Genomic DNA, 25347 nt, shown 5'->3' with positions numbered 1-25347 from the left:
TATATATACACTTCCGTTTCAGCTGACTATAAATGATGGGCTTTATTCCTCAAATATACTGTTTTTTTTTTCTTTTATTGATTTACTAAAATATTTTAGTTCCAAACTTATTTATAAAAAATAGGCTTAATGAAAAATTATGATCCTTATTTTGAATTGGGTTCTAAACTTTTGAACATACCAAATTCATCCCTAAACTATAACCCCCATTCTATATTAATCCACAAACTTTTAAATATTCTAATTTTAACTTTGAAATTTTGGATGATTTAAGGGGATATCATTGGAATGTTCAAAAGTTTGGGGACTAACTTAGAATAAGGTTCATAGTTTGAGGATGAATTTGAAATGTTCAAAAGTTAGGGGACCAATTTATAATAAGAGTTATAGTTTAAGAATGAAATTAAAATGTTCAAAAGTTTAGAGACCAATTTAGATAAGAATCATAACTTGGGGATGTATAATGCAATTAACTTGAAAAAAATAAATGTCCAAAATATTTTTTTTCTGTGTTAAATATTTTCAACTTTAATATCTTTAATTGATTGTAATTCATAATTAAAGGGCTTATTTAGATGTTGTTTTCAATTAAAGACTTAATTAAATTGCTTGACCAAATATTTACACAAATATAATTACTTGTAATTATACTTCAATTCAAATATTATATGATTTTGGTTTAAATTTTAAAAAGACTTTTGTAAAACAATAAAAATACGGCTTAATGCAAAAATAAATATCCAAACTATATCTTAAGTTAATTTTAAGTGCCTAAAGAAGTTTTCTTTAAAAATATATTTCTAATGTTTTATTCGTTACACTTCTAATTGTCTATATCGTAGACGTCGTTAAAAAAATACCAATTAAGTAACATTGTCACGCTTGATTTTGCTTGGACTTTTCACTTTTGTATCTTTAGAGCTTTCTTCAAAATTTTATGCTCTTCGACCAAGATGGCTCGAATTATCCGACAAATACACTACCATAAGCATGATTCATGCTCTGACATTTAATCACTATGAATTTTGTTAAATTAGGATATCGATGGTAATCAAAGATGGTTGATGATGATCAACATGATGATGGGTTGTGACGAGTAATGATTGAAACCAAGTAATTTAAGAAAAAAAAGAAAAAAATTATAAGAATATAAAATATATTGTTTTGGTGTCAATTTTAATAAGGACGTTTTGGTGTATTTCATGTCATAACATAGTTAACTATTTGACGGATGAGTGATCAAAACAAGAGTAACTCGAAAGTTGAATGAAAAAATAAAAAGAAATAAACTTTAATGACCAAATAGGAATGAAAGTAAAGTTGAGTGTTTAAATTTATAGTTTACCCAAAAATAAGAATGAAAGCACGCCAGGGAAGAAAATCAGACAAATTGTTATGTACGGTCTCTTTCAGTACCAAAACAATGTCATTAAGCTGGGCGAAGCACGAAATGGGGAAACTTCCTTTGTTTGGCCTAATGGATTTATATAGTTTGATGCTTTTATTTTCATTCGTTTTTCTTATATTTTTTAGCTTACTTGTCGTAATCGAGTGGTGTCTGTCTCATCCTCGGATATATATCCCAAATTCTTCTCATTTATCTGACTCATCACCCTTTACTGGATCTTCAAGAAAACTGCTTCCTCTGTTTTACATTATTTACCTCTCAAACATTTCTTTCTTTTTACTTTACAAGGTTCAGACATTTTAGTCACTGCTGCTGCGAACTTATTTGGTTGGTAGCGAATAACTGAATTCTCGTCGAAATTATACATCAGCGTCATGTTTTGGATGTGAATTTACTTTGTTTGTTAGTTTTTTAGAAAACGGTATTCCTTTTTTCTTTTTCTTTTTGTGTTATATAATAGTTTGTTTGGGAAATTGTTGTTATTGGAGATCTGGGTTTTTGTTGATTTGAAGATGGGGAGCTCAGACGGGAAAGTTGTTGCTGTGATCATGGCGGGTGGGCCCACTAAAGGTATGACCTTGATCTTTGAAAAGTTATGCAAAGTTTTTATGGTGATTTTTTTTTAATCTTGAATGTTATGGGTTATTTGGATTGGATATGGAGTTTGTTTGCAATGAGTGATGTGATCTTGTGTTTGTTTTTTTCATTTATGTTCACAATTTGAAGTCAATTTGAGATTTGGAAGGAAAAAAAATGCATTTATTTTTTCCCTTTGAATCTAGCATTTTCATCCAATACGAAGCTTTAACATTTAATCAATCCGAATTTTGCATATTGCAGGCACTCGGTTTCGTCCGCTGTCATTGAACATTCCGAAGCCTTTGTTTCCTTTGGCCGGACAACCTATGGTTCATCACCCGATTTCTGCTTGTAAAAGGGTACAATGTTTGATCAATACTAACAGGACATAAAATATACTCTTTTTGTTTATAGTTCTGGTGTTTATTAAGATTAATATCTCTGTTGTAGATTCCAAATCTAGCCCAGATTTATCTAGTCGGTTTCTATGAGGAGCGTGAATTCACATTGTATGTGTCATCAATCTCTACTGAGCTAAGAGTTCCAGTTAGGTAAATCCTTGCCTTTATGATTGCTTCATCTGAGTGGTGAATGGTGATCCTCCTTTTTTATGCTGCTATTAGATACTTAAAGGAAGATAAGCCACGTGGTTCTGCTGGGGGGCTTTACAACTTCAGAGATCTGATCATGGAAGACAATCCGGTTTATATCTTAACCCTTTTCCTTAGTAGAGGCATATCTTTCTATCTTTTGTAGAGCGGAATGCACAGGCTGCAATCTGCACTGTTTGTCCATACATACTTCACTTTGACTTACAAAGTTAGATGTGTTGTGTGCTGTTCTTTTAACAGTCTCATATCTTCTTGCTGAATTGTGATGTTTGCTGCAGTTTTCCACTCCCAGAAATGCTCGGTAATCATCTTTACAATGTTTGAACCATGTAATAGTATCAATTTTAATTTTCTGAACTGAGTTTCTTGCTGCTATCATGCTATGCATGGCACTATAAAATTACTGCAAGGTTTATTTTGGTTTATTTTTTCTTTCTTGAGGATCACTTCTTCCTTTTACCTGTTGTTTTGCCTTTGTAGAGGCTCACAAAAGATATGGTGGCATGGGGACTATCCTAGTAAGCAAGGTTGGTTGGCAGACTTGCAAGATGTCCACATAATGAAATTTCTTCAACGTGTGATCTTTTATTATTTTTAGTATTGTTGTTGTTTGGTCTCATTCTCCGCTCTTTGCAGGTTTCAGCTGAGTCAGCCAGTCAGTTCGGGGAGTTGGTAGCAGATCCAGTCACCAATGAACTGTTACATTATACAGAGAAACCTGAAACTTTTGTATGATCAGAAATTCAGCTACAATTTGGCGAATTCACTATTTGTTGTCACCTTTGACTGATTGAATTTAATAGATGCTCTGCTCTAATTACTCGCTATAATGCAGGTAAGTGACCGAATCAACTGCGGTGTGTATGTGTTTACACCAGATATTTTTACTGCTATCCAAGGTGTTTCCTCTCAACGGAAAGACAGAGGTTGGTGATAAATGATCTTTGAATTGTGTTTGTAATTTCAAAGTTGCTACGGCTATGTGCTCAGTGGAGACATAACCTGAATGCACCAGCCTCCTCTACTTTTTCGTGTACTATTTTAATTGTTAAATTTTGTTTTTCCATTTGAGGTTATGCCATTTTTCGACATCAATATCCAATAGAAAATCATCCTTTGCTCATATCCTTGCTATATTTGAATATCATTAATCTTCATTGTGCTAAGATCTGAGTTCATATTTTGCTATCTCTAGCCAATCTGAGACGTCTTTCCAGCTTTGAAGCCCTCCAGTCTGCTACAAGGTATGTCTATACTTTTCTTGCTTTTACAGCATCACAGCATATTAGGTGCATGCTCTGTTCGTTTCTCTTTGATTGTCTTCATGATGCACACAAGTAAAATTTAACTCTGTTTATATCACTTCATTTCTACCTCCATTGAACAGTTTTAACCTGTATTATGATTTTTAGTACTGGTTGTCCCCACCTTTTGGCATATTTACATAGAGAAATGCTCGTATTTACATTGGATCCTCAACTTGTATCCTAATAAAAGTACCTTTTATCAGGAATCCTCCATCAGGTTTTGTAAGGTTGGATCAAGACATCCTGACGCCTTTTGCAGGGAAGAAGCAGTTGTATACATATGAGACCATGGATTTCTGGGAACAGATCAAAACCCCGGGGTAAGCCAGATTGTCACCTTGGTTTTCTTCCCCGTCTTCATTTTGCCCCTAGTTTTTGAATTACCTTTTAGAAAAAAACATGGAAACTAATTTTTAAAAAAAGACCGAGGTAGGAATTGTATAACGAAATGAAAAGGGCAAGTATAAGTTTCCCCTTCGACTATAAGCCTAATTTTTCCATGTTTATATCTGCAGAATGTCCTTAAAGTGTTCTGCTCTGTATCTTGCCCAATTTCGGTTCACCTCTCCCAATCTTTTGGCTAGTGGGGATGGTACAAAAAATGCCACCATTATAGGAGATGTTTATATTCATCCATCAGCAAAAGTTCATCCAAGTGCCAAGGTAACATATTTTCATTACATTTTAATCATAATGTGCTGTGTAGAGTTAAGTGCTGCTTCTCTATGTAATTCAACTATTATAAAGTTTTCGTTTGATTCATGGAATTGTAGATGATATTGTACCCTCTTGTTGTCGTAGTTCTACCAATGGCCCACTTTAAGTTGTTGATTAAGTATTTCTGAAACTTATATGCTTTTTGCCATTCCTTAAATGCAGAGTTGAGCATTCTCTTTCTTCATTGTTGTCTGCATAGTCTATGGGATTGATTAATCTGCTACATGTTAAACAGATCGGCCCCAATGTTTCAATATCTGCTAATGCTCGTATCGGAGCTGGTGTAAGGCTCATCAGTTGTATCATTCTTGATGGTGTTGAAATCATGGTATGCAACCAAATTCAATGTTTTTCATTCGGTATATATAACATTTCCTGAGGTTTCCTTGAATCCGACACATGTATATTGATTTTCTTTGTTCCTATTAATGACTCATTTATTCTGTTCTCAGGAAAATTCTGTCGTTGTTCATGCAATCTTAGGGTGGAAGTCTTCTATCGGGAAATGGTCTCGTGTTCAGGCAAGTTTTACATGTTATTTATGACTGAAACATAGAGCATATCTGACTGGGCTTCATAGCTATATCCGACACACACTCCAAGTCCAGTTTACATAGGTTGAATGTTCTCTAGACTGATGGTGCATACTGGCATCATGATTGAATTATGAGATCTTTTATGTCAACTAGTGCCTCACTTGATAAATTTCTTACAAGATTGTCTCTTCCCAAAATCAGTTGATAAACGAATATTTCATTCTCTTTCTTGCTCGTTTACCTGCCCGTTTTGTGCTAATTCAAATCTACTTGTTGCAGGCTGAAGGAGACTATAATGCCAAACTCGGAATCACAATTCTTGGTACTTTTCAAATAATCCCTTTTATCATTTGCATTTCCTTTGGCAGAGGTAACTTGTTAATCACGATGCTCGATCCGATGTCTGTTACAGGAGAAGCAGTGGCTGTTGAAGATGAAGTAGTAGTCACCAACAGCATCGTTCTTCCGAACAAAACGCTAAATGTCAGCGTTCAAGATGAAATACTTCTATGATACTTGTATCCGTTCCTGATTTGTCGGCTGCTTTCTATCTGCATTGGGAAATCATGGTATTCCATAAGTTTACTCGTATGTAAACATTGATATGTTCGAATTATAGAATAAATGTAATTTTAGAAAGCTTATTATTTGGTTGTTTCAAATGTGATAATCTGCTCATCATAATTGAACTCGGCCAGAGCCCCATCAATTCTGCAGGCCACTGGCTTCTTCACTTTCTTTCACTCCAATCCTCACCATCATCCACTGCCATTGACTGAATTGCGCCCCCTGAATTATGCACGTCCGATGGGAGCAAATTCAATGCTTGTTCCGGCTAACATTGTCGCAGGGGAGACTGTAAGTGGCCCATAATCGAATGGTTCGAGCGAAACCCTTCATACATATCGTTGCCTATCTCTGGTGTGACCAATCCTACCCCGTTGTTCACCATCTTTTCTACTGCTAAATCCTCCATTGTCATCCGCAAGGCCCGGGACAAATTATGGATGACCTTGGTAGGAGGCATTCTTTGGGCATTGGATCTAATCCCACCCAGGAATGGACTGGAGGGATTGAAGACATCGTTCCCTTGAAAATTTTAAATTCTTATCTAATTTATATATTTTCTTTATATGTCACACTCCAAATTAGGGGTTAAATTTTAGAAGTTATAAAATATTGAATTTAAGTGATATTTTGGAAGAAATTGAGGATTAAAATGTAAAATCGCAAAGTTGGTAGATTATTTTAGGAAGTTTAGGAATTCGAGGACTAAACTCATAATTTATCCATTTTTCTTTATATGAGAATTATAAATCCCGCCCTGTCTGTTTTCCTATAATGTTTCTCATTTCCTCTCCCTCGATCAACTACTTTGAGCCTTGATTTATCCACCGTCCGACCATCGTTCGTCGATCCGAAACCACTATTGTATTCGTTGTCGATCGATGAACAAACCTCCTCAAATCTCTCGTCATGAATCGACATCGTTCGTCGTAAATCTCAACCGAAAGTATCATCGGTTTTAACTTGATCGCTATTGGTTTTCCGTCGATTCAGGTCGATCTGGCCACCCGATTTCGACATCTCCCGCACCTTCGTGTTCTTTGCATCGTTCCGAGTCCACCGATGTTCTTATTGTCTCCTCGTCGCCTGCGCGTGAAGGGGTGAGGAAGTTTAAGTTTTTGACGTTTCGGAATCGAACTCTCCGCCGTTCAAAATTGTGAACCGAGCTTGGTAATTGTCTCAAAATCCCTTAAAATAATTTTTGGAATTTTTGTGGAATTTTTCGGAGTCCGTAGGCCACCGCATGGTGGACAGTTTTGACCCGACCCGGCCCGACCCGGTCTGACCCGACTGCCCGATCCGTTGACCGCCATTGACTGACCGTTGACTTTTTCCAGGTATACCTATCCTGACGTTTTTCGACGTATTGAGTCCGATTCTGAAGTCTGTTTCACCAAATTCGAACCCGATAAGCTGTTTTTCATTGATTTATCACCCGATTCGATCCGTTTTTCAGAATTAAACTCCGTTTTTGATGAAATTTCTGTTGTTATGTATCTAAAAAAATATTGGACGTTGATTTCAAGATTGAGGGCGTTCGAATTGAGTTTAAATGATCAATCAGTATAGCACGAAAATCTAGGTAATACATTACTACCTCTTTATTCTTTATGAAACATGTTAATATTGATAAATATATGAAGAAGAAAATGTTTGGTCTTATCTGAGTAGTTAATTAATTCCTACACTCGATCTGAATGCGGTAAAAAGTCAGTAATTGAATGAAATTATGATGGTTTGTACAATGAATTAGAAGTTGTAAAGGAATAACTTTAAGTTTAGAGATTATTTGGAAAAGCAACTAAACCTAGGATCTCTTAATTTTATTTAGAGAAAATAACCTCAGTGACCAAAAATCCCATATAATATACGATTTTAACCAACTTTTTCCGAATTTGCCAAAATGACCAACAAAATCGCAATGCGATCGCTAATTCGCAACGCGATCTCCATTATCGCAAATTCACGTTGCATTTCGCGTTGCGATAGTTGAAAATCGCGTTGCGATGGTCTACAGTGTCGTTGCGATTTTCCCAATTCGCAATGCGAATAAGTAAATAGCAACGCGAATTGGGAAAATCGTAATGCGATACTGACTATCGCAATGCAATTTTCCAAATTCGCATTGCGATTTACGTATTCGCGTTGCGATTTTCATAATTCGCAATGCGAATTAGGAAAATCGCAACGCGAATACGTAAATCGCAATGCGAATCTTACTATCGCAATGCGATTTACATAGCGCCATTCGCATTAACGCGTATTTTTTTTCAAATTCCAAACACGAATTTTTTCTTAATAAATCGGAAACTGAACCGTCCACAGTAATCGCAACTCATAACCTCAAACCTAAAATCACAACACTCAGTCACATCTCCATCTCTCACTCTCTACGGCGAAATCCGTCCCCATCTCCGAAGATTTCCGTCCCCATCGCCGGCGAAATCCCTCACAACCATTCACAGTCAAAAATCCCTCACGATCATTCAGAAATGGAAAATCAACCTCCGAGGGTTAGTTTTGTTTTATTTTTATTTTGAAATTTTTGCATTATTTTAGGTTTTTCATATTGAGATTGATGATAAGTTTACTGGTAATTTCAATAATAGATTAACCATTTCACTTAGATTTCTTATTAAATTCATTCGATTGCTGCCAATACTGCTAAACTGTTTAGTCTGTGAAGTTAGTATTTGTCTTTGTTTTGTCTTTTGGTTGAAGTAATGCAGAAGAAGAATAGTTTCGAGAATGAAAATCGCAACGCGGAAATAACTATCGCAACGAGAGAATCGCAACGCGAAATAAAAATCGCAGCGCGAAACCAAAATCGCATTGCGATTTTCATTTCGCGTTGCGATTCTCTCGTTGCGATTTTCATTTCGCGTTGCGATTTTCATTTCGCGTTGCGATTCTCTCGTTGCGATAGTCATTTCGCGTTGCGATTCTCTCGTTGCGATAGTCATTTCCGCGTTGCGATTCTCATTATCTCGTTGCGATTTTCATTTCAACCAAAAGACAAAACAGTGTTGCAAATTTTAGTTTCAAGAATAAACTACTATTTATGTTTATTGTTTTTGGTATATCTTGACAGTGTAGTTTTTGGTATATCTAACTTGGTATGTTTATTGTTTTTGTAGAAATTTTTTTCGGCTTCATTGACATTAAGGAATAAAGTTAGCCGAGCCACTACAATTGCTTCGAAGCTTTCACCTGCACAAAGAAAATTGTTTGAGGAAACCTGCTTCGGGCCATGGCTGAGAGTACAGCATCCGGGTGGAGATGCTAATTTGACCCATTTGTGGCTTCAGACCATGACTAGCGATCTACCCGACAGTATACAACGTGGTGAGGAAGAGATATGGTTTCATTTTCCACCGGCGTATACTTGTTTTGGGCGGAAGGAGTTCTGCTAATCACTGGTCTACGATTCGGACACGATGATGTAGGCCGGTACACTCGTCATATCACTCGCCCATCATGGTTATCCAGGGTTTTTCCTGATGAGTCAATAGAGAAGCCGAACTTACACGTCGACGACATGAAGAAATTGTTTAATAAGAAAGATGATTTTACTCGGATGAATGACGTCGATGTTGTCCGAGTATGCCTTCTACTACTTTTGTATGCCGGCTTTTTAGGTAGAGAGGCCAGACAACCTATTCCTCAGGAGCTAATATTATTGGTAGAGGACCTAAATGCATGGAATCTGTTTCCGTGGGGTTCGTATATATGGAAAGCTACCTGGACTAAGTTGTCGTCTGCCTTTGATGACCGCAAAAGTTTGCGGGGCGATGGGTCGAAATACACTTTGTCAGGCTTTGTTTGGGCCTTTAAGGTAAGAATTTCTATATAATGTTTTCAAAATTATAATTAATTATTTAACAATTACTAATGTTTGTTATTATATTGTTTGTAGATTTGGATATTCGAGGCCTTTCCCGCCATGAAGACATATGTAATAAAAACTTCAAATGATATTCCCAGGGCTATTTCCTGGAAGAGGAAACGTCTGTTAGATTGGGAAGACTTAATACCATATGCGACAATAAATAATGTAAGTTAACACAAATACTATCATATATAAACAAGTTATTAATAGTAGACGTTTAACTTTGTTTGAGTTTTATATTTTTAGGAGGCCAACATTCCATTAATGAGACTGACACCCACGGAGGCTGAGCTTGCCACTGATTGGTGGCAAGCTAGTCAGCATTTTCTTGATGGCACGAATGATGAGCAACCTCCACTTCCTCCACTTCGAGAGCCATCACCTCACCCAGAGCCATCACCTGATCGACCCGACTATACACCTACAACGAGAGCCATCACCTATCCCGTCACATCATCGAGCCTTTCTCCACCATCACCTCATGATAGGCGACCGGAAAAGATGCCACGACTTCTATCTCCCTGTTCTCCACCTCCACGGGATGAGTCAAGGGAGTTACGTGATGAGGTCAATGCCTTGCGTGAGGAGATCGGTACTCTACGCGATAACGATGGTGCATGGCGTGTGGAGGTGTCTACTTTACGTGGTGAGGTTGCCGCTCTACGTGATATGGTAGTATCGTTGCAGAATGAGGTTCATACTCTACACAACGAGGTAAGTTTAAGATTTTCCATATTTAACTTGATGATAAATTTACTCGTAATTTCACTTAAATTAACCATTTCACTTAGATTGCTTAGTAAATTTATTCGGTTGCTGCCAATACTGCTAAACTGTTTATTAACAATGTGAAGTTAGTATTTGTCTTTTTGTTTTGTCTTTTGGTTGAAGTAAATTTATTCGGTTGCTGCCAATTCTGCTAAACTGTGTATTCTTTAACACTGTGAAGTTAGTATTTGTCTTTGTTTTGTCTTTTGGTTGAAAGTTTGAAATATATTTGTCTTTGTTTTCACTGTTTAAATATCATGTCTGTTTATTTACTGATATTTGTATTTAATTATTTAGCGGACCGATAAGGTGGATGCTTTACGTCGGGTTTTTCTTGCACGACAGAGTTCACGCATCAGATGGCGTGCACGTGCTATTAAGTCTCCGTACCCCAATAGTGCGAAGACACCGCAAGAAGAAGCCCGAATCGCCTGTATCCCTCAAGAGTCCACTCCTATCGTTGAAGAGGCCCCTATCATTCCTCGAGAGTCCCCTCCACCGTTCAAGAGGCCACTGTCATCGTTGAAGAGGTCCTCCCACCATTCAAGAGCCCGATTCACATGGCGTCATATGTAGGATTCTTGAGAAACCCTCTGACGTGCCGGACATGATAGATTCAAGTTGGCTCTCGTATGAGTTACCGGCCAGTACCATACCGGTATCTTAAGTGGAGAGGAAACAACTACCGGACACAATTCTGGATAACACCGTTTGGGCTAAGACCGCAGTTGATTTTTATCTACATGAGCGAAGCCAGGGGTGTTTCACTGACATATGCAAGCTCAACGATGATATCTATTTGTTGCTTGATCGGTCTTGGTGGGGCGTATTATTAGGGGTCGAAGACAATGGCTATTTCGATGGAGGGGTAAGTCTTATATTTTTCTTATATTTTAATTTGATTATTTTTTTTAAAATTTATGTAAGTTACTAATATATGTCTTTTTTTGTAAAACAGCATATCGATGCGTGGGTGTCACGTCTTCTAATAATTAGGAAACTTAAGGAAAATAAAAGAAATACACGATATACAATTATGCCGACGTCTTTTAATGCCGTTCACTTGAAGAATCAACGAGATGAATCATTTGTGTTGGGCAATGGACAAGCTAAACTTTATCCTGCATGGTGGGAGGTCGATAAGGTTAGTGTTTATTTTAGATTGAGTTTAAAGGTATTCATAAATAAGTGCGCAAGTGAATGAATTATTACTTATGATTGCAGGTGTTTATCCCTGTTTTGGAACGTAACCATTGGCTTCTCGTCGAGCTTCAGATCCCATCCCTTAAGGCAATAGTATATGACAACATAATAAATTACATATCATTGGCTGATTTAAGAGATATTATTAAGGGATGGAGCTCTTATTTGGATAAATTCTTGGATGCGATAAATTATTGGACTCGTTCTGGAAACAAGAAGCCAAAGAAGCTCAATATTACAGTTAGCAGAGACGAGACCGCACCACAACAAACGAAATGACCCAGAGGGGATTGTGGTCCTCTCGTATGCTTGGCGTTGGACCGTTTGATCACAGGAAGTATAAAGTATCTACCTCCCACCGATATAGATAGAGCTGCAGTAGGCTTGTGGTTTCGACATTATATGGCTAGATCGATATGTACGAGACGCTGCCTACCTGCATCCGCGTTATAAAAATGTCCATAAACAATTGGTATGTTTATAGGCTTGTGGTTTGAAAATGTTTGGTTAAGTACCTAGAATTCAAAAATTTGTTGTTTGTAGGTTTTAGATGTGTAGAAAGTGTTGTTGAGCAAATGTTTGGTTTATGCAGGTTAATCTCAGAAGTGAGCTGCGTGAAAATGATGTATGGCTGCAAAAGTTGATTCAATAGTAGAAGTGTTATTTTCTCTAAGAATTATTGCTTATTTTTTGATTGTTTAATTGATTTGTAAAAGGTGATTTGTAAAAGTTGATTTGTTTAATTGATGTTAACATAATTCTTATTTGTGCTTGTTTAATTGATTGAAATGTAATGGTTGATTTTGTTGATTTCAATCTGCATTATGTTGAAGGCAAAAAAGTACTATCGCAATGCGAAATGAAAATCGCAACGCGAAATGAAAATCGCAACGAGAGAATCGCAACGCGAAATTAAATTCGCGTTGCGATTTTCATTTCGCATTGCGATTTTCATTTCGCATTGCGATTCTCTCGTTGCGATTTTCATTTCGCATTGCGATAGTAATTTCCGCGTTGCGATAGACATTAAGATGATTGCCTATTAAGTGATAACAACTGAATAGATCATAGCAATTTCAAACTCAAGTTACTAATACATGCCTAACTGAAAATGTTAAAAGTTCACACATAAAATCTACATAATACAACGTTTGCATTTAAAAATCACCTAAGTTAACAGTCCCAAAAGGTGAAGCCAGTTGTGATTGGGATTTTAAAGATGATTGCGATTTTGATTGCCTTTTTCTTGACACCATATGAGCTTGGATTTTGATGATGATCCATATTTTGGTAGAGGAAAAGATGATTGTGATGGCATGGTGATCCACATGTCAACCTTGTATGACCACTTTCCTTGCACCGACTACATGTCGATCTCTTCTTCTCTTCACCCTTAGACGATATACGATCGTGACTTTTTGGTCGGCCAGGTAGCCTTCGGTCCATGGCTGGTGGCAAAACTGTTTGTAAGTCATCTGATATGTCCCACTCAGAATGATGTGGAATAGGGTAGACAATCTCGGCATAAGTCTGTCGATATACTTCTGTAGTGTAGCAATCCATAGCGTATGTGCTTGAATCATCTTGGTTTAGATGAAGAGCAACTTTTATAACATGGCCACACGGATAACCAGATGTTTGTCATTTCATACAACTACACGTCCTTGCATTTAGATCGACAAGCCCATTTAAGTTATTATCCAGTACTTCAAACAAAGTGTTTGAACATGGTTCAACTCCATGACGTTGACTTCACAACACGTTTCGTTATCTTTTTTCATTCCATGGTGTAACACGATGTTCCAATGTTCCTGTAAATTTAAATAAATAATACTTAGTAAAATATATGATAAGTTACGAATTCAAAGAAATAATACCTGCATGGTTTCTTTTCTTGTAGTACCATTGTTGAATAGAGGCTCGAAAAAACTCCATTAACATAGTAATGGGTAATTTTCGGGAATGACGACTTAGAGCGTTGATTGATTCTGCACTATTAGACGTCATGAAACCATATCTTGCTCCAAGTTGATGTACTCTTGACCATCTTTCAAACCCGACATCTTCTAGTGTTTGAGCACACTGAGGCAAAACACGTCTTAAACAGTTTATATGCTTATTGAAATCCACTTCCCGATAAGCTTTTACAGCCTTCCAATATGTCCATTTGTGCTTTTTTATACCAGCAGACCTTGATTTTAGATTTCTATACAAATGAACACCACAAAGTCCATGAAAAGCATCTGGGAAACACCTTCTAACAGCGTTGTCAATTGAGTTTGCCCTATCGGATATGATTGTCAGATTGCTAATAGGACCTATGCAATCCCTAAGATGCCCATAAACCATGTCCATGAATCAGAGGTTTCAGATTGCCAACCCCGTAAGCTATTGGCAATATCCCATTGTTAGCATCCATGGCTACTGCTAATAAGTTTACTAAGGTATCGACCTTTCAAATGTGCTCCGTCAACTATAATAACTGGGCGCATGCAAGTAATAAACGAACGGATCTACAAAATAATATACACAAGAAATATAATCATTTAAATCTGAAATGCATGTAACTAACAGAAATGAGTCAACAGAATTATATTGATTTACTAACCGCAGCACCAATGGCGATAAACAGCAACTCAAAGCGTCCATCTCTATCTGTTTTGATATGAGTTACCGACCCAGGATTTTTCAGCTTTAAATTGTGACAATAAGCCGGCAGTTGGGCAAACGATGCTTCTGGCGACCCTCTCAACAATTCCAAGGCATAACATTTAGCTCTCCAAGCTTGAGAATATGATATACTAATCTTGAACCGAGCATTCATGTCAGTCATAATTTCATGTCCCCGATATACCCTGCCATTCAAAAACATTAACTCAGTCAGAAAACCACCCAACACATTTTTGTTTGCCTGTCTATGGTGAGGAAAAACTTGGGTTATTGAACATGTATGTTTATCAATAAAAGTCCTAACTTGAAACATTTCGCAATCTTTTATCCTCTTTGCAATCATACGCACGTACAGTTTTTGTCAATCATACACCTGTTTCGAAACGATCTTTGCTTGATTTGTTAACTTTTAGTTGATAGCCATCTTCCACACATTTCGTATACAAAGCTATCTTCAAGTCTTCCTTTGTATCAAAACAATCATCTTTCTTGATACGAATAACTTTTGTGTAACAATCAACTGCTTTCTTTACCAACTCTTATTCCGGTATCTGAAGTAATTCTGGCATATTCCAGTTATACTCCCGTGGCATTTTCTTTTCTTCGGGGACTTTTTCTTCTTCTTTAGGATTATATGAATTACAAAATGGATGTTCAACATGTTCATTCACAGCCTCCACTTCCTCCTCATTATCATCAACAATATCTTCCTCGGCAACGGTTGTTTCATCATCAAAATTCAGGTATTGACCAATATCAAAATCATTACACGCAGGGTCTGTTTCTTCTTCTGAAACATCATTAAAATCCGAGTATTGACCAATATCAAAGTCCGGGTATTGACCAAGATCAAATTTCGAATACTGACTAGTACTCACAATTTTTTCTGTTGGCTCATCATCGTCTAATTGGTCAATACGAAAACCGGAATTTGGTGCTGAAAGTTGATTGGGATTTGGATTAGAGAAAGGTTGTGGGTTTTGAGAAAAACTTAGTTGATTACTACCCGCTACTGACCCAACAATACTACTTCTAGGTTCAACAACATACAATGTAACATCATCACTTGAAACACTAATGTAAGCAATGAATCGTTCAACATCTTCATTGTCGGTTAACAATAAAACTTACCATTCCTCTGATAAGATAGCCTAAATCCACTTAGGGGCTCTAAATTCAATTTCTTTGAAACACGTAACATTAGAGTTTCATAAGTTAACTTTTTTAATGACAGTTTTAGTTGAAGATTCATGGGTAAAGGCATATATTGTAAAACACCATGAACATTCTCCCATGACCCTCCAAAACACAAATCTATCCAAACATGATCAACATTAGATGATTTCATGGTTGTAAATTAATTTACTAAACAAACGAGCTGCGAAACTAAGACCTGTTGTCGGATGGGGAAGGATGTAGGAACGGATGTCGCCGGAGAGAGTGATAGATGGAGATGGAATGAGTTGCGATTTAGGGATTTAGGTTATGAGTTGTTGCTTCTGCATAGATATATACACAAAAAATTTGTGTTGCGAAACTAAAACCTATTGCGAACTTTGAAAATCGCATTGCGATTCTGTATTATCTCGTTGCGAAAGTAAGTATCGCGTTGCGATTTTCTAATTCGCAATGCGAATAAGTAAATCGCAATGCGAATTTGGAAAATCGCAATGTGATACTGACTATCGCAACGAGATAATACAAAATCGCAACGAGATTCTGACTTTCGCAATGAGATTCTGAAAATCGCAATCATCTTCAAAATCCCAATCACAACCGGCTTCACCTTTTGGGACTGTTAACTTAGGTGATTTTTAAATGCAAACGTTGTATTATGTGTATTTTATGTGTGCACTTTTAACATTTTCAGTTAGGCATGTATTAGTAACTTGAGTTGAACATTGCTATGATCTGTTCAGTTGTTATCACTTATTAGACATTCATTTGACTATCGCAAGGGGAAATCGCAACGCGAAAATGGCTATCGCAATTCGAAATGAAAAATCGCAATGCGAAAATGGCTATCACAACTAGAAAATCGCAATGCGAAATGAAAATCGCAATGCGAAATGAAAATCGCATTGCGATTTTCTCGTTGCGATTTTCATTTCATATTGCGATTTTCATTTCGCATTGCGATTTTCTCGTTGCGATAGTCAGTTTCGTGTTGCGATAGTCTGTTTTGCCTTCAACATAATGCAGATTGAAAATCAACAAATCAACTATTACATTTCAATCAATTAAACAAGCACAAATAAGAATTATGTACACCAATTAAAACAAATCAACATTTACAAATCATTTTTTACAAATCAATTAAACAATCAAAAATAATAATAATTCTTATTTCCTCATCAATTATGAATCAATGAATCAACTTTTGCACCTGTACATCCATTTCACGCAGCTCACTTAAGGATTAACCTGCAAAAACCAAACATTTGCTCAAACAAGACTTCCTACACATCTAAAACCTATAAACAGCAAATTATTGAATTATAGGTACTTAACCAAACATTTTCAAACCAAAAGGAGTATATATGTTAACAAAACTTGCATTTGACTTACCAATTAACAATGGATACTTTCATAACGCGGATGCAGGTAGAAACTCTATCTCTATCGGTGGGAGGTAGAAACTCTGTGCTTCCCGTCGTCAAACGCGCCAAGCACATGCATACGAGAGGACCACAATCCCCTCTGCCTCCCAGCGATTGTTGTGGCACGGTCTCGTCTCTGACAACTGTGACATTGAACTTCTTTGGCTTCTTGTGTCCAGAATGAGTCCAATAATTAATCACATCCAAGAATTTAGCCAAATGAGAGCTCCATCCCTTGATAATATTTCTCAAATCAGACAGTGATATGTAATTTATCATGCTGTCATATACTATTATCTTCAGGGATGGGAGCTGAAGTTGGATGAGAAGCCAATGACGACGTTCCAAAACAGGGATAAACACCTGCAATCATAAGTAATAATTCATTTATTTGCGCACTTATTTATGAACACCTTTAAAAAATTTTAAAAATAAACACTAACCTTATCGACCTCCCACCATGCAGGATAAAGTTTAGCTTGTCCGTTGCCCAACGAAAATGATTCATCTCGTTGATTCTTCAAGTGAACTGCGTGAAAAGCCGCCGACATTATTGTATATTGCGAATTTTTTTTATTTTTCCTAAGCTTCCTTATTATTAGAAGACGTGACACCCACGCATCGATATGCTGTTTTACAAAAAAAAGACATATATTAGTGAATTACATTAATTTTTAAAAAAATTAATCAAAATCATATATAAGTCAAATATAAGACTTACCTCCCCATCGAAATAGCCACTGTCTTCAACCCCTAATAGCACACCCCACCAAGACCGATCAAGCAACAAAAACATTTTATCGTTGAGTTTGCTTATGTCAGTGTAATACCCTTAGCTCCGCTCATGTAGATAAAAATCAACTGCGGTCTTAGCCCAAAGGGTATTTTCCACAATTGTTTCCGGTAGTTGTCTCCTCTCCACTTCAGATACCGGAAGGGTACTAGCCGGTAACTCATACGAGAGCCAACTCTCATCCATCATGTCCGGAACCAGTGGGGGTTTCTCAATACTTCGATATATTACCCCATGTGAATCGGGCTCTGAAATGGTGGGAGGGACCTCTTCAACGATGACAGTGGCCTCTTGAACGGTGGGGGGGACTCTTGAGGGAGGATAGGGGCCTCTTGAACGATTAGAGGGGACTCTTGAGGGATGACAGGTGAGTCGGGCTTCTTTTTGCGGAGTCTTCGCACCATTGGGGTGAACGGAGACGTAATAGCACATCCACGCCGTCTGATGCGTGAACTCCGTCGTGCAAGGAAAACCCGACGTAAAGCATCCACCTTATCGGGCCGCTAAAAAAAATTAATAAATAAATCAGTAAATAAACAGAAATGATATTAAACAAAGACAAATATGTTTCAAACTAGCATTGTATTCACCCAAGTCATTATTATATCATAGTTCACAAAATGCTCAGATAACATTCCAGAAGTAAGCACTTATATAAACATTTAAAAGGGCAACATATATAAACATTCCCGAAGAAGAATAGTTTACTTTCGCAACACGAAACTTAAAATCGCAACGCGAAAATGACTATCGCAACGCGGAAATGGCTATCGCAATGCGAAATGCAAATCGCAACGACAAAATCGCAATGCGAAATGAAAATCGCAACGACAAAATCGCAATGCGAAATGAAATCGCAACGACAAAATCGCAACGCGAAACACAAATCGCATTGCGACTTTCATTTCGCATTGCGATTTTGTCGTTGTGATTTTCATTTCGCATTGCGATAGCCATTTCCGCGTTGCGATAGTCATTTTCATGTTGCGAAAGTAAACTATTCTTCTTCTGCAAATTGAAACTTGAATGGATTGCATTACTTCAACCAAAAGACAAAAACAAAACCAAAAACAAATACTAACAAAAACAGTTTAGCAGTATTGGCAGCAACCGAATGAATTATGAGTATGAAAAATCTTAAACTTACCTCGTTGCGTAGAGTATGAACCTCATTCTGCAACGATGCTACCATCTCACGTAGAGCGGCTACCTCACCGCATAATGTAGACACCTCAATACGCCATGCACCATCGTCTTTGCGTAAAGTACCGACCTCCTCACGTAAGGCATTAACCTCATCACGTAACTCCCCTAACTCATCCCGTTGAGGTGGAGGTGGAGAACAGGGAGATAAACGTCGTGGCATCTTTTTCGGTCGCCTATCTTGCGGTGATGGTGGAGAAGATGCTCGATGATGTGACAGAATAGGTGATGGCTGTCGTTGTGGAGGTGTATAGTCGGGTCGATCAGATGATGGCTCTGGGTGAGGTGATAGCTCTGGGCGAGGTGATGGCTCCCGAAGTGGAGGCTGCTCATCAACCGTTCCATCAAAAAAACGCTTACTAGCTTGCCACCAATCAGTGGCAAGCTCAGCTTCCGTGGGTGTCAGCCTCTGTAGAGGAGGTTGGCCTCCTAACAATATAAAAGCTCAAACAAAGTTAAACGTGTACTAGTAATAACTTGTTTATAAAACTATGATAGTATTTATGTTAACTTACATTATTATTATCGTATACCGTAGTAAATCTTCCCATTGCAAGGTCCGTTTCCTCTTCCAGGAAATAGCCCTGGGAATATCATTTGAAGTTTTTATTGCATATGTCTTCATGGCGGAAAGGCCTCAAATATCCAAATCTACAAACAATATAATAACAAACATTAGTAATTGTTAATAATTACTTATAATTTTGGAAACATTATATAAAAATTCTTACCTTAAAGGCCCAAATAAAGCCTGTCAAAGTGTATTTGGAACCATCGCCATGCAAACTTTTCGATCATCCAAGGTAGACGATAACTTATTCCATGTAGCTTTCCATAAATACGAGCCCCACGGAAACAGGTTCCACGCATTTAGGTCTTCTACCAATTTGATTAGATCATTTGGAATAGGTGTCTGGCCTCTCTGCCTAAAAAGCCGGCATGCAAAAGAATTAGAAGGCATACTCGGACACGTCGACGTCACCATCCGAGTAAAACCATCTTTCTTATTCAACAATCTTGTCAGGTCTCTACGTGTAGATTCGGCCTCTCCAGCTCAAGAAAAACCGGGATAGCCATGATGGGCGGGAATGTGTCTAGTATACCGACCTACATCATCGTGTCCGAAGCGTAGACGGTGATTAAGCAAAACTCCTCCCGCCCAAAACACGTATACGCCGGTGGAAAATCAAACCATATCTCTTCATCACGACGTGTATAGTCTCTGGTAGATCGCTAGTCATGGTTTGAAGAAACAGGTGTGTCAACATCGCATCTCCACCGGGATGTTGTACTTTCAGCCATGGCCCGAAGCATGTATCCTCAAACATTTTCTTTGTGCAGGTGAAAGCTTCGACGCAATTGTTTTAGCCAGGCTGACTTTATTTCTTAAGGTCAATTGAGCTGAATAAAGTTCTACAAAAACAAAACATACTAAGTTAGATATACCAAAAACTACACTGTGAAGATATACCAAAAACAATAATAAACATAAAGAGTAGTAGTTTATTCTTCAAACTTAAATTTGCAACACTGTGAATTCGTATTTGTCTTTGTTTTTTGGTTTGAAGTAATACAATTCATTCAAGTTCAATTTGCAGAAGAAGAATAGTTCTGAAAATGAAAATCGCAACACGAAAATGACTATCGCAACGCGAATTGACTATCGCAACGAGAGAATCGCAACGCGAAACTAAAATCGCGTTGCGATTTGCATTTCGCGTTGCGATTCTCGGTTGATTTAATAAGCAATCTAAGTGAAATGGTTAATCCATTATTGAAATTACCAGTAAAACTTATCATCAATTTCAATAATGAAAAACCTAATAATAATGCAAAAATTTCAAATGGGACTGAGTTGTGATTTTAGGTTTTAGGTTATGAGTTGCGATTATGGGATATACTGGGACGGTTCAGTGTTCCAAATATTAATATTCGTGTTGGAATTTAAAAATAAAATACTTGGCCAGGATATAATGGCGCTTGAAAATCGCATTGCGATTGTGTTATCGCGTTGCGATAGTTGAAAATCGCGTTGCGATGGTCTACAGTGTCGTTGCGATTTCCCAATTCGCAATGCGAATAAGTAAGTATCTCATTGCGATAGTCAGATCGCATTGCGATTTCCCAATTCGCGTTGCGATTTACTTATTCGCATTGCGAATTGGGGAAAATCGCAACGACACTGTAGACCATCACAACGCGATTTTCAACTATCGCAACGCGAAATGCAACGCGAATTTGCGATAATGGAGATCGCGTTGCGAATTAGCGATCGCATTGCGATTTTGTTGGTCATTTTGGCAAATCCGGAAAAAGTTGGTTAAAATCGTATATTATATGGGATTTTGGTCACTGATGTATTTGAGAGGTAAAAATAGTTCGAGTTGACTCTGAATGAGAAAGTACCCTGAGAGTTCGTACCTAACCCGATAAATTACAAATTTAATTTTTAAGATCCTGTCTTTGTACAGAAAATTCCTGATAACATGTTTGTAACATCTGAGAAGGCACTTGACCCGAAAATCTCAGAGTTAAAGTAAATACTTGAAGAATAATTTATCAAGGGTGCTCTTTTGTCAGAATTGTTTGAAAAGACTAGAATAGATGATAAATTTGAATTAAATAATAAGGTCAGACGGAAGGAAATGATTTAAATACCCTGAATCTATAAAATAACTAAAATACCCCTGGAATTAAAATGACCCAATGATATCATCAAGCTCTGAAAGGACTGAATAAATTAAGTACCAAAATGACCAAAATACCCTTATTGACTAGACTATTTAAACGTCTTGGATTAATTAAGAAATCCAAATAAACATGGGTGTTGTACTACCCTTAAAAGTTATGGAACACAACTTAAGTGAGCCGATCAACCCTAATGATATGTCAGTACCTGAACGACATAGATATCACTTGAATGCGCATTCGTCTTCTCAAGTTTGGCTTGATGATAATTTTGGAAGTACTCAACTCAGCTCAACTCTAGATCACATTTGATACTAAGAAGTGGATATTCGTTAGACAAATCAACCACGAAGACCAAATTGAACTAAACGGAAATACAATATGTATTCGAAATTTAGAAATGTCTGAATTACTATGGAAAACCCCGAAGTAACTGGAATAGACTTGACTGCTAAATGAACTAAGTAACCTCAATGACCGAGGATTAAGTAAGTGATTTGGATAAGTTTGGAAACTCTGATGAGTTACACACCATTACTATGGGTTATGAACCAAAAATCAAGTACGTCAGCATTTCCTTATATCGTTGAAGCGTGGAAATGAAATAAAAACCATTGGAAGATCCATTTAGCGATGACTTAGTAGATGATTTATGGACAATAATTGTTGGTATTAAAGAGTGAATACCTGGAAGGGCAACAAATGGACCAGTCAACATGCATTAGTTCTGGGAGTTGTTCAACTTGAGTTTTTTCGATAATCCGATAGATCAACACAGACTGTAAATGTCCTGAACCTTCATTTCTTCCTTGTCAGTTTAAATCACATTTTGAATAACTGATAATTTTGTCAGTTAATGAACTCTTCCGATAATGATTCTAAATTCTGACATTATATCGGTATACTGAAGATTCGTGTTTCTCTACCCGATAAGATTATTCAATATCTCTGAATAATATCTGGAAACTCTAGTATGTTCCCTAATCACATGAATATTTTATATGATTTCCGATTTTAATTATGTTATGATACCTGACATGGATTCTGATCTGATACTTGACATGGATTTTGTTATGATATCTGACCTGAATTATGTTTTGATTTTTGATATATCTGTTTACGGACGAAACATGTTTTATTTGGGGGTATTTTTGGAGAAAGAATACTTGCAGGCTCCTCGGCTTTGTGCTCAAGGCATCACTGAACGTGACGGAGTTGTATGGTTCTGGGAAACCTACACATTTTGGACGTGTTCGGTTGGGGGAATTACTATGGTTTTTGAATTTTAAAAATATATTTTAAAAAGATCTGTATCTTTTCCCTGGTTTTGTGGGAACACACTAGATAACATATTCTAATCTCTTGAACCCAGTCAACTGAAATATTTCCCTATGAACTGAAAGCTTACTATTTGTTACTACCTGAAATGTCAGTAGGATCTCCGCTCAACATAGAGATCTGTAGATGTATGGATCAATAAGGAAATATATGTTTATCTGTATCTGAACATTCTTCAGCATCATCTGGTAGTTCTGTATTACTGAGCTTTCCAAAGCTCACTCTATTACTCTCATTTTCAGGTTAAAAATAATCGTACCAGTGCATCTATCGACATCGGTAAAGGAGTTATTCCGGCGTTATTTGCAGAGTATGATACTTGTGATTAGGGGGCATGTAATTGTATTTTGTTTTATATAGGAGTCTGAAAATTTATTTTATTTCTGAATACTGATAAATCATTTTACGAGTTACATGTTTTGAGAATTATTTTATTTCGGCGTTATTTACGGTGGGTCGCTCCGGTGACCCTAATGTGACACCCTAGATCGGATCGGATTACCCGTATCGGTCTGAGGGGGTTACCCGTATAGATCAACACAGACTGTAAATGTCATGAACATTCATTTCTTCCTTATCAGCTCAAATCACATTCTGATTAACTGATAATTTCGTCAGTTAATGAACTCTTCCGATAGTGATTCTAAATTATGACATTCTATCGGTATACTAAAGATCCGTGTTTCTCTACCCGATAAGATTATCCAATATCTCTGAATAATATCTATATCAGTCTGAGGGGTTACCTGTATAGATCAACACAGACTGTAAATGTCATGAACATTCATTTCTTCATATTCAGCTCAAATCACATTCTGAATAACTGATAATTTCGTCAATTAATGAACTCTTCCGATAGTGATTCTAAATTCTGACATTCTATCGGTATACTAAAGATCCGTGTTTCTCTACCCGATAAGATTATCCAATATCTCTGAATAATATCTAGAAACTCTAGTGTGTTCCATAATCACATGAATATTTTACTGATTTTCGATTTGAATTGTGTTATGATACCTAACTTGGATTCTGATATGATTGACCTAAATTCTGTTATGATATCTGACCTGAATTATGTTTGATTTTTGATATATCCGTTTACGGACGGAACATGTTTTATTTGGGGGTATTGTTGGAGGAAGAATACTTGCAGGCTCCTTGGCTTTGTGCTCATGGCCTTACTGGACGTGAAAGAGTTGTATGGTTCTAGGGAATCCACACATTTTTGACGTGTTCGGTTGGGGAATTGTTATGGTTTTTGAATTTTAAAAATATGTTTTAAAAAGATCTGTATTTTTTCAATAGTTTTGTGGGAACATGCTAGATACTTATTCTAATCTCCTGAACCCAGTTAACTGAAATATTTCGCTCTGAACTGAAAGCTTACTCTCTGTTACTGCCTGAAATATCAGTAAGATCTCTTCTCACATAAAGATATAGATGTATGGATCAATAAGAAATATATGTTTATATGTATATGCACATTCTTCATCATTATCTGGTAGTTTTGTATTACTGAGTTTTCCAAAGCTCACTATTACTCACATTTTCAGGATAAAAAGAATCGTACCATTGCATCTATCGACATCCGTAAGGGAGTTCTTCCGGCGTTGCTTGCAGAATATGATACTTGTGATTAGAGGCATGTAATTGTATTTTGTTTTATATACAATTTTTTTTGAATACTGATAAATTATTTTACGAGTTACATGGTTTAGATAAAAAAATTAACTTTTCCGTGATTTTTACAATGGTCGCTCGGTGGCCCTAATGTGACACCCCATATCGGATCGGGTTACCCTTATCGGTTTGAGGATTACATTATATTTTTTATTGATAATTTGTTTTCATCTTTTAAAATTTTATAAATTTGTTTTTTTTAACAAAATCATGTGTGTTTGATCCTATTCGATATCCACACAATGCCCACACATGTGTTCTATGCTCATGCTTTACTTTCATTTTAATCACCCATTATTAGAAAAACAGAATACTAATATGAATTTTTTCAATAACATGATATTATCTTATGATGACATATCAATATCACTATTATTTTTTTAACGACATGTGATTAGAATGAAAGCAAAAACTAAACATTAGATATAATTAAAAAAAATAAGATCAAAACAAAACAAAAATGATAGTTGAACTACTAAATATGTAGTTTACCCAGGACCCACAAAACAGGCATAGAATCAGATAATATCAAACCCATCAGGTTCAAGTAATTTGATAATCTCTACTCTCGACTAATAAGTTACCATTAAAAAAAAAGTCTAAACAATCGTCAAAGAAGCTAAGTTTAAAATAAACAATACCAGATGCCATCCTCATGGACGGTTAAGTTTAACCTCATGCTTGGGTTCACCATCAATAATGCAATTCCACACAGTAATGCGTTTTCAAATTTACTAACGAATACTTTTAAGAGAAAAAGAAAACTATTTAATATGGAATGTACAACACA

At 36.7% G+C, this 25347-nt stretch overlaps 1 protein-coding gene across 1 annotated transcript; it reads left to right on the top strand.

Moving 5' to 3' along the window:
- Window positions 1-1602: 1602 nt before the first annotated feature.
- LOC120140077 (mannose-1-phosphate guanyltransferase alpha-like) lies at window positions 1603-5805 on the top strand. The gene is made up of 16 exons (XM_039155128.1): window positions 1603-1829; window positions 1921-1978; window positions 2249-2346; window positions 2438-2538; window positions 2611-2689; window positions 2839-2899; window positions 3079-3125; window positions 3235-3327; window positions 3434-3524; window positions 3794-3842; window positions 4109-4225; window positions 4421-4568; window positions 4858-4950; window positions 5075-5143; window positions 5438-5480; window positions 5571-5805. The coding sequence occupies exons 2-16, from the start codon at window positions 1921-1923 to the stop codon at window positions 5669-5671; spliced, it is 1248 nt and encodes a 415-aa protein (XP_039011059.1). The 5' UTR covers window positions 1603-1829; the 3' UTR covers window positions 5672-5805.
- Window positions 5806-25347: the final 19542 nt, after the last annotated feature.

This window comes from Hibiscus syriacus, unplaced genomic scaffold (genome assembly GCF_006381635.1).
Source record: "Hibiscus syriacus cultivar Baekdansim isolate YM2019G1 unplaced genomic scaffold, ASM638163v2 tig00110781_pilon, whole genome shotgun sequence".
NCBI classification, from domain to species: Eukaryota; Viridiplantae; Streptophyta; class Magnoliopsida; order Malvales; family Malvaceae; genus Hibiscus; species Hibiscus syriacus.
This window is presented reverse-complemented; position numbering and strand designations above follow the sequence as displayed.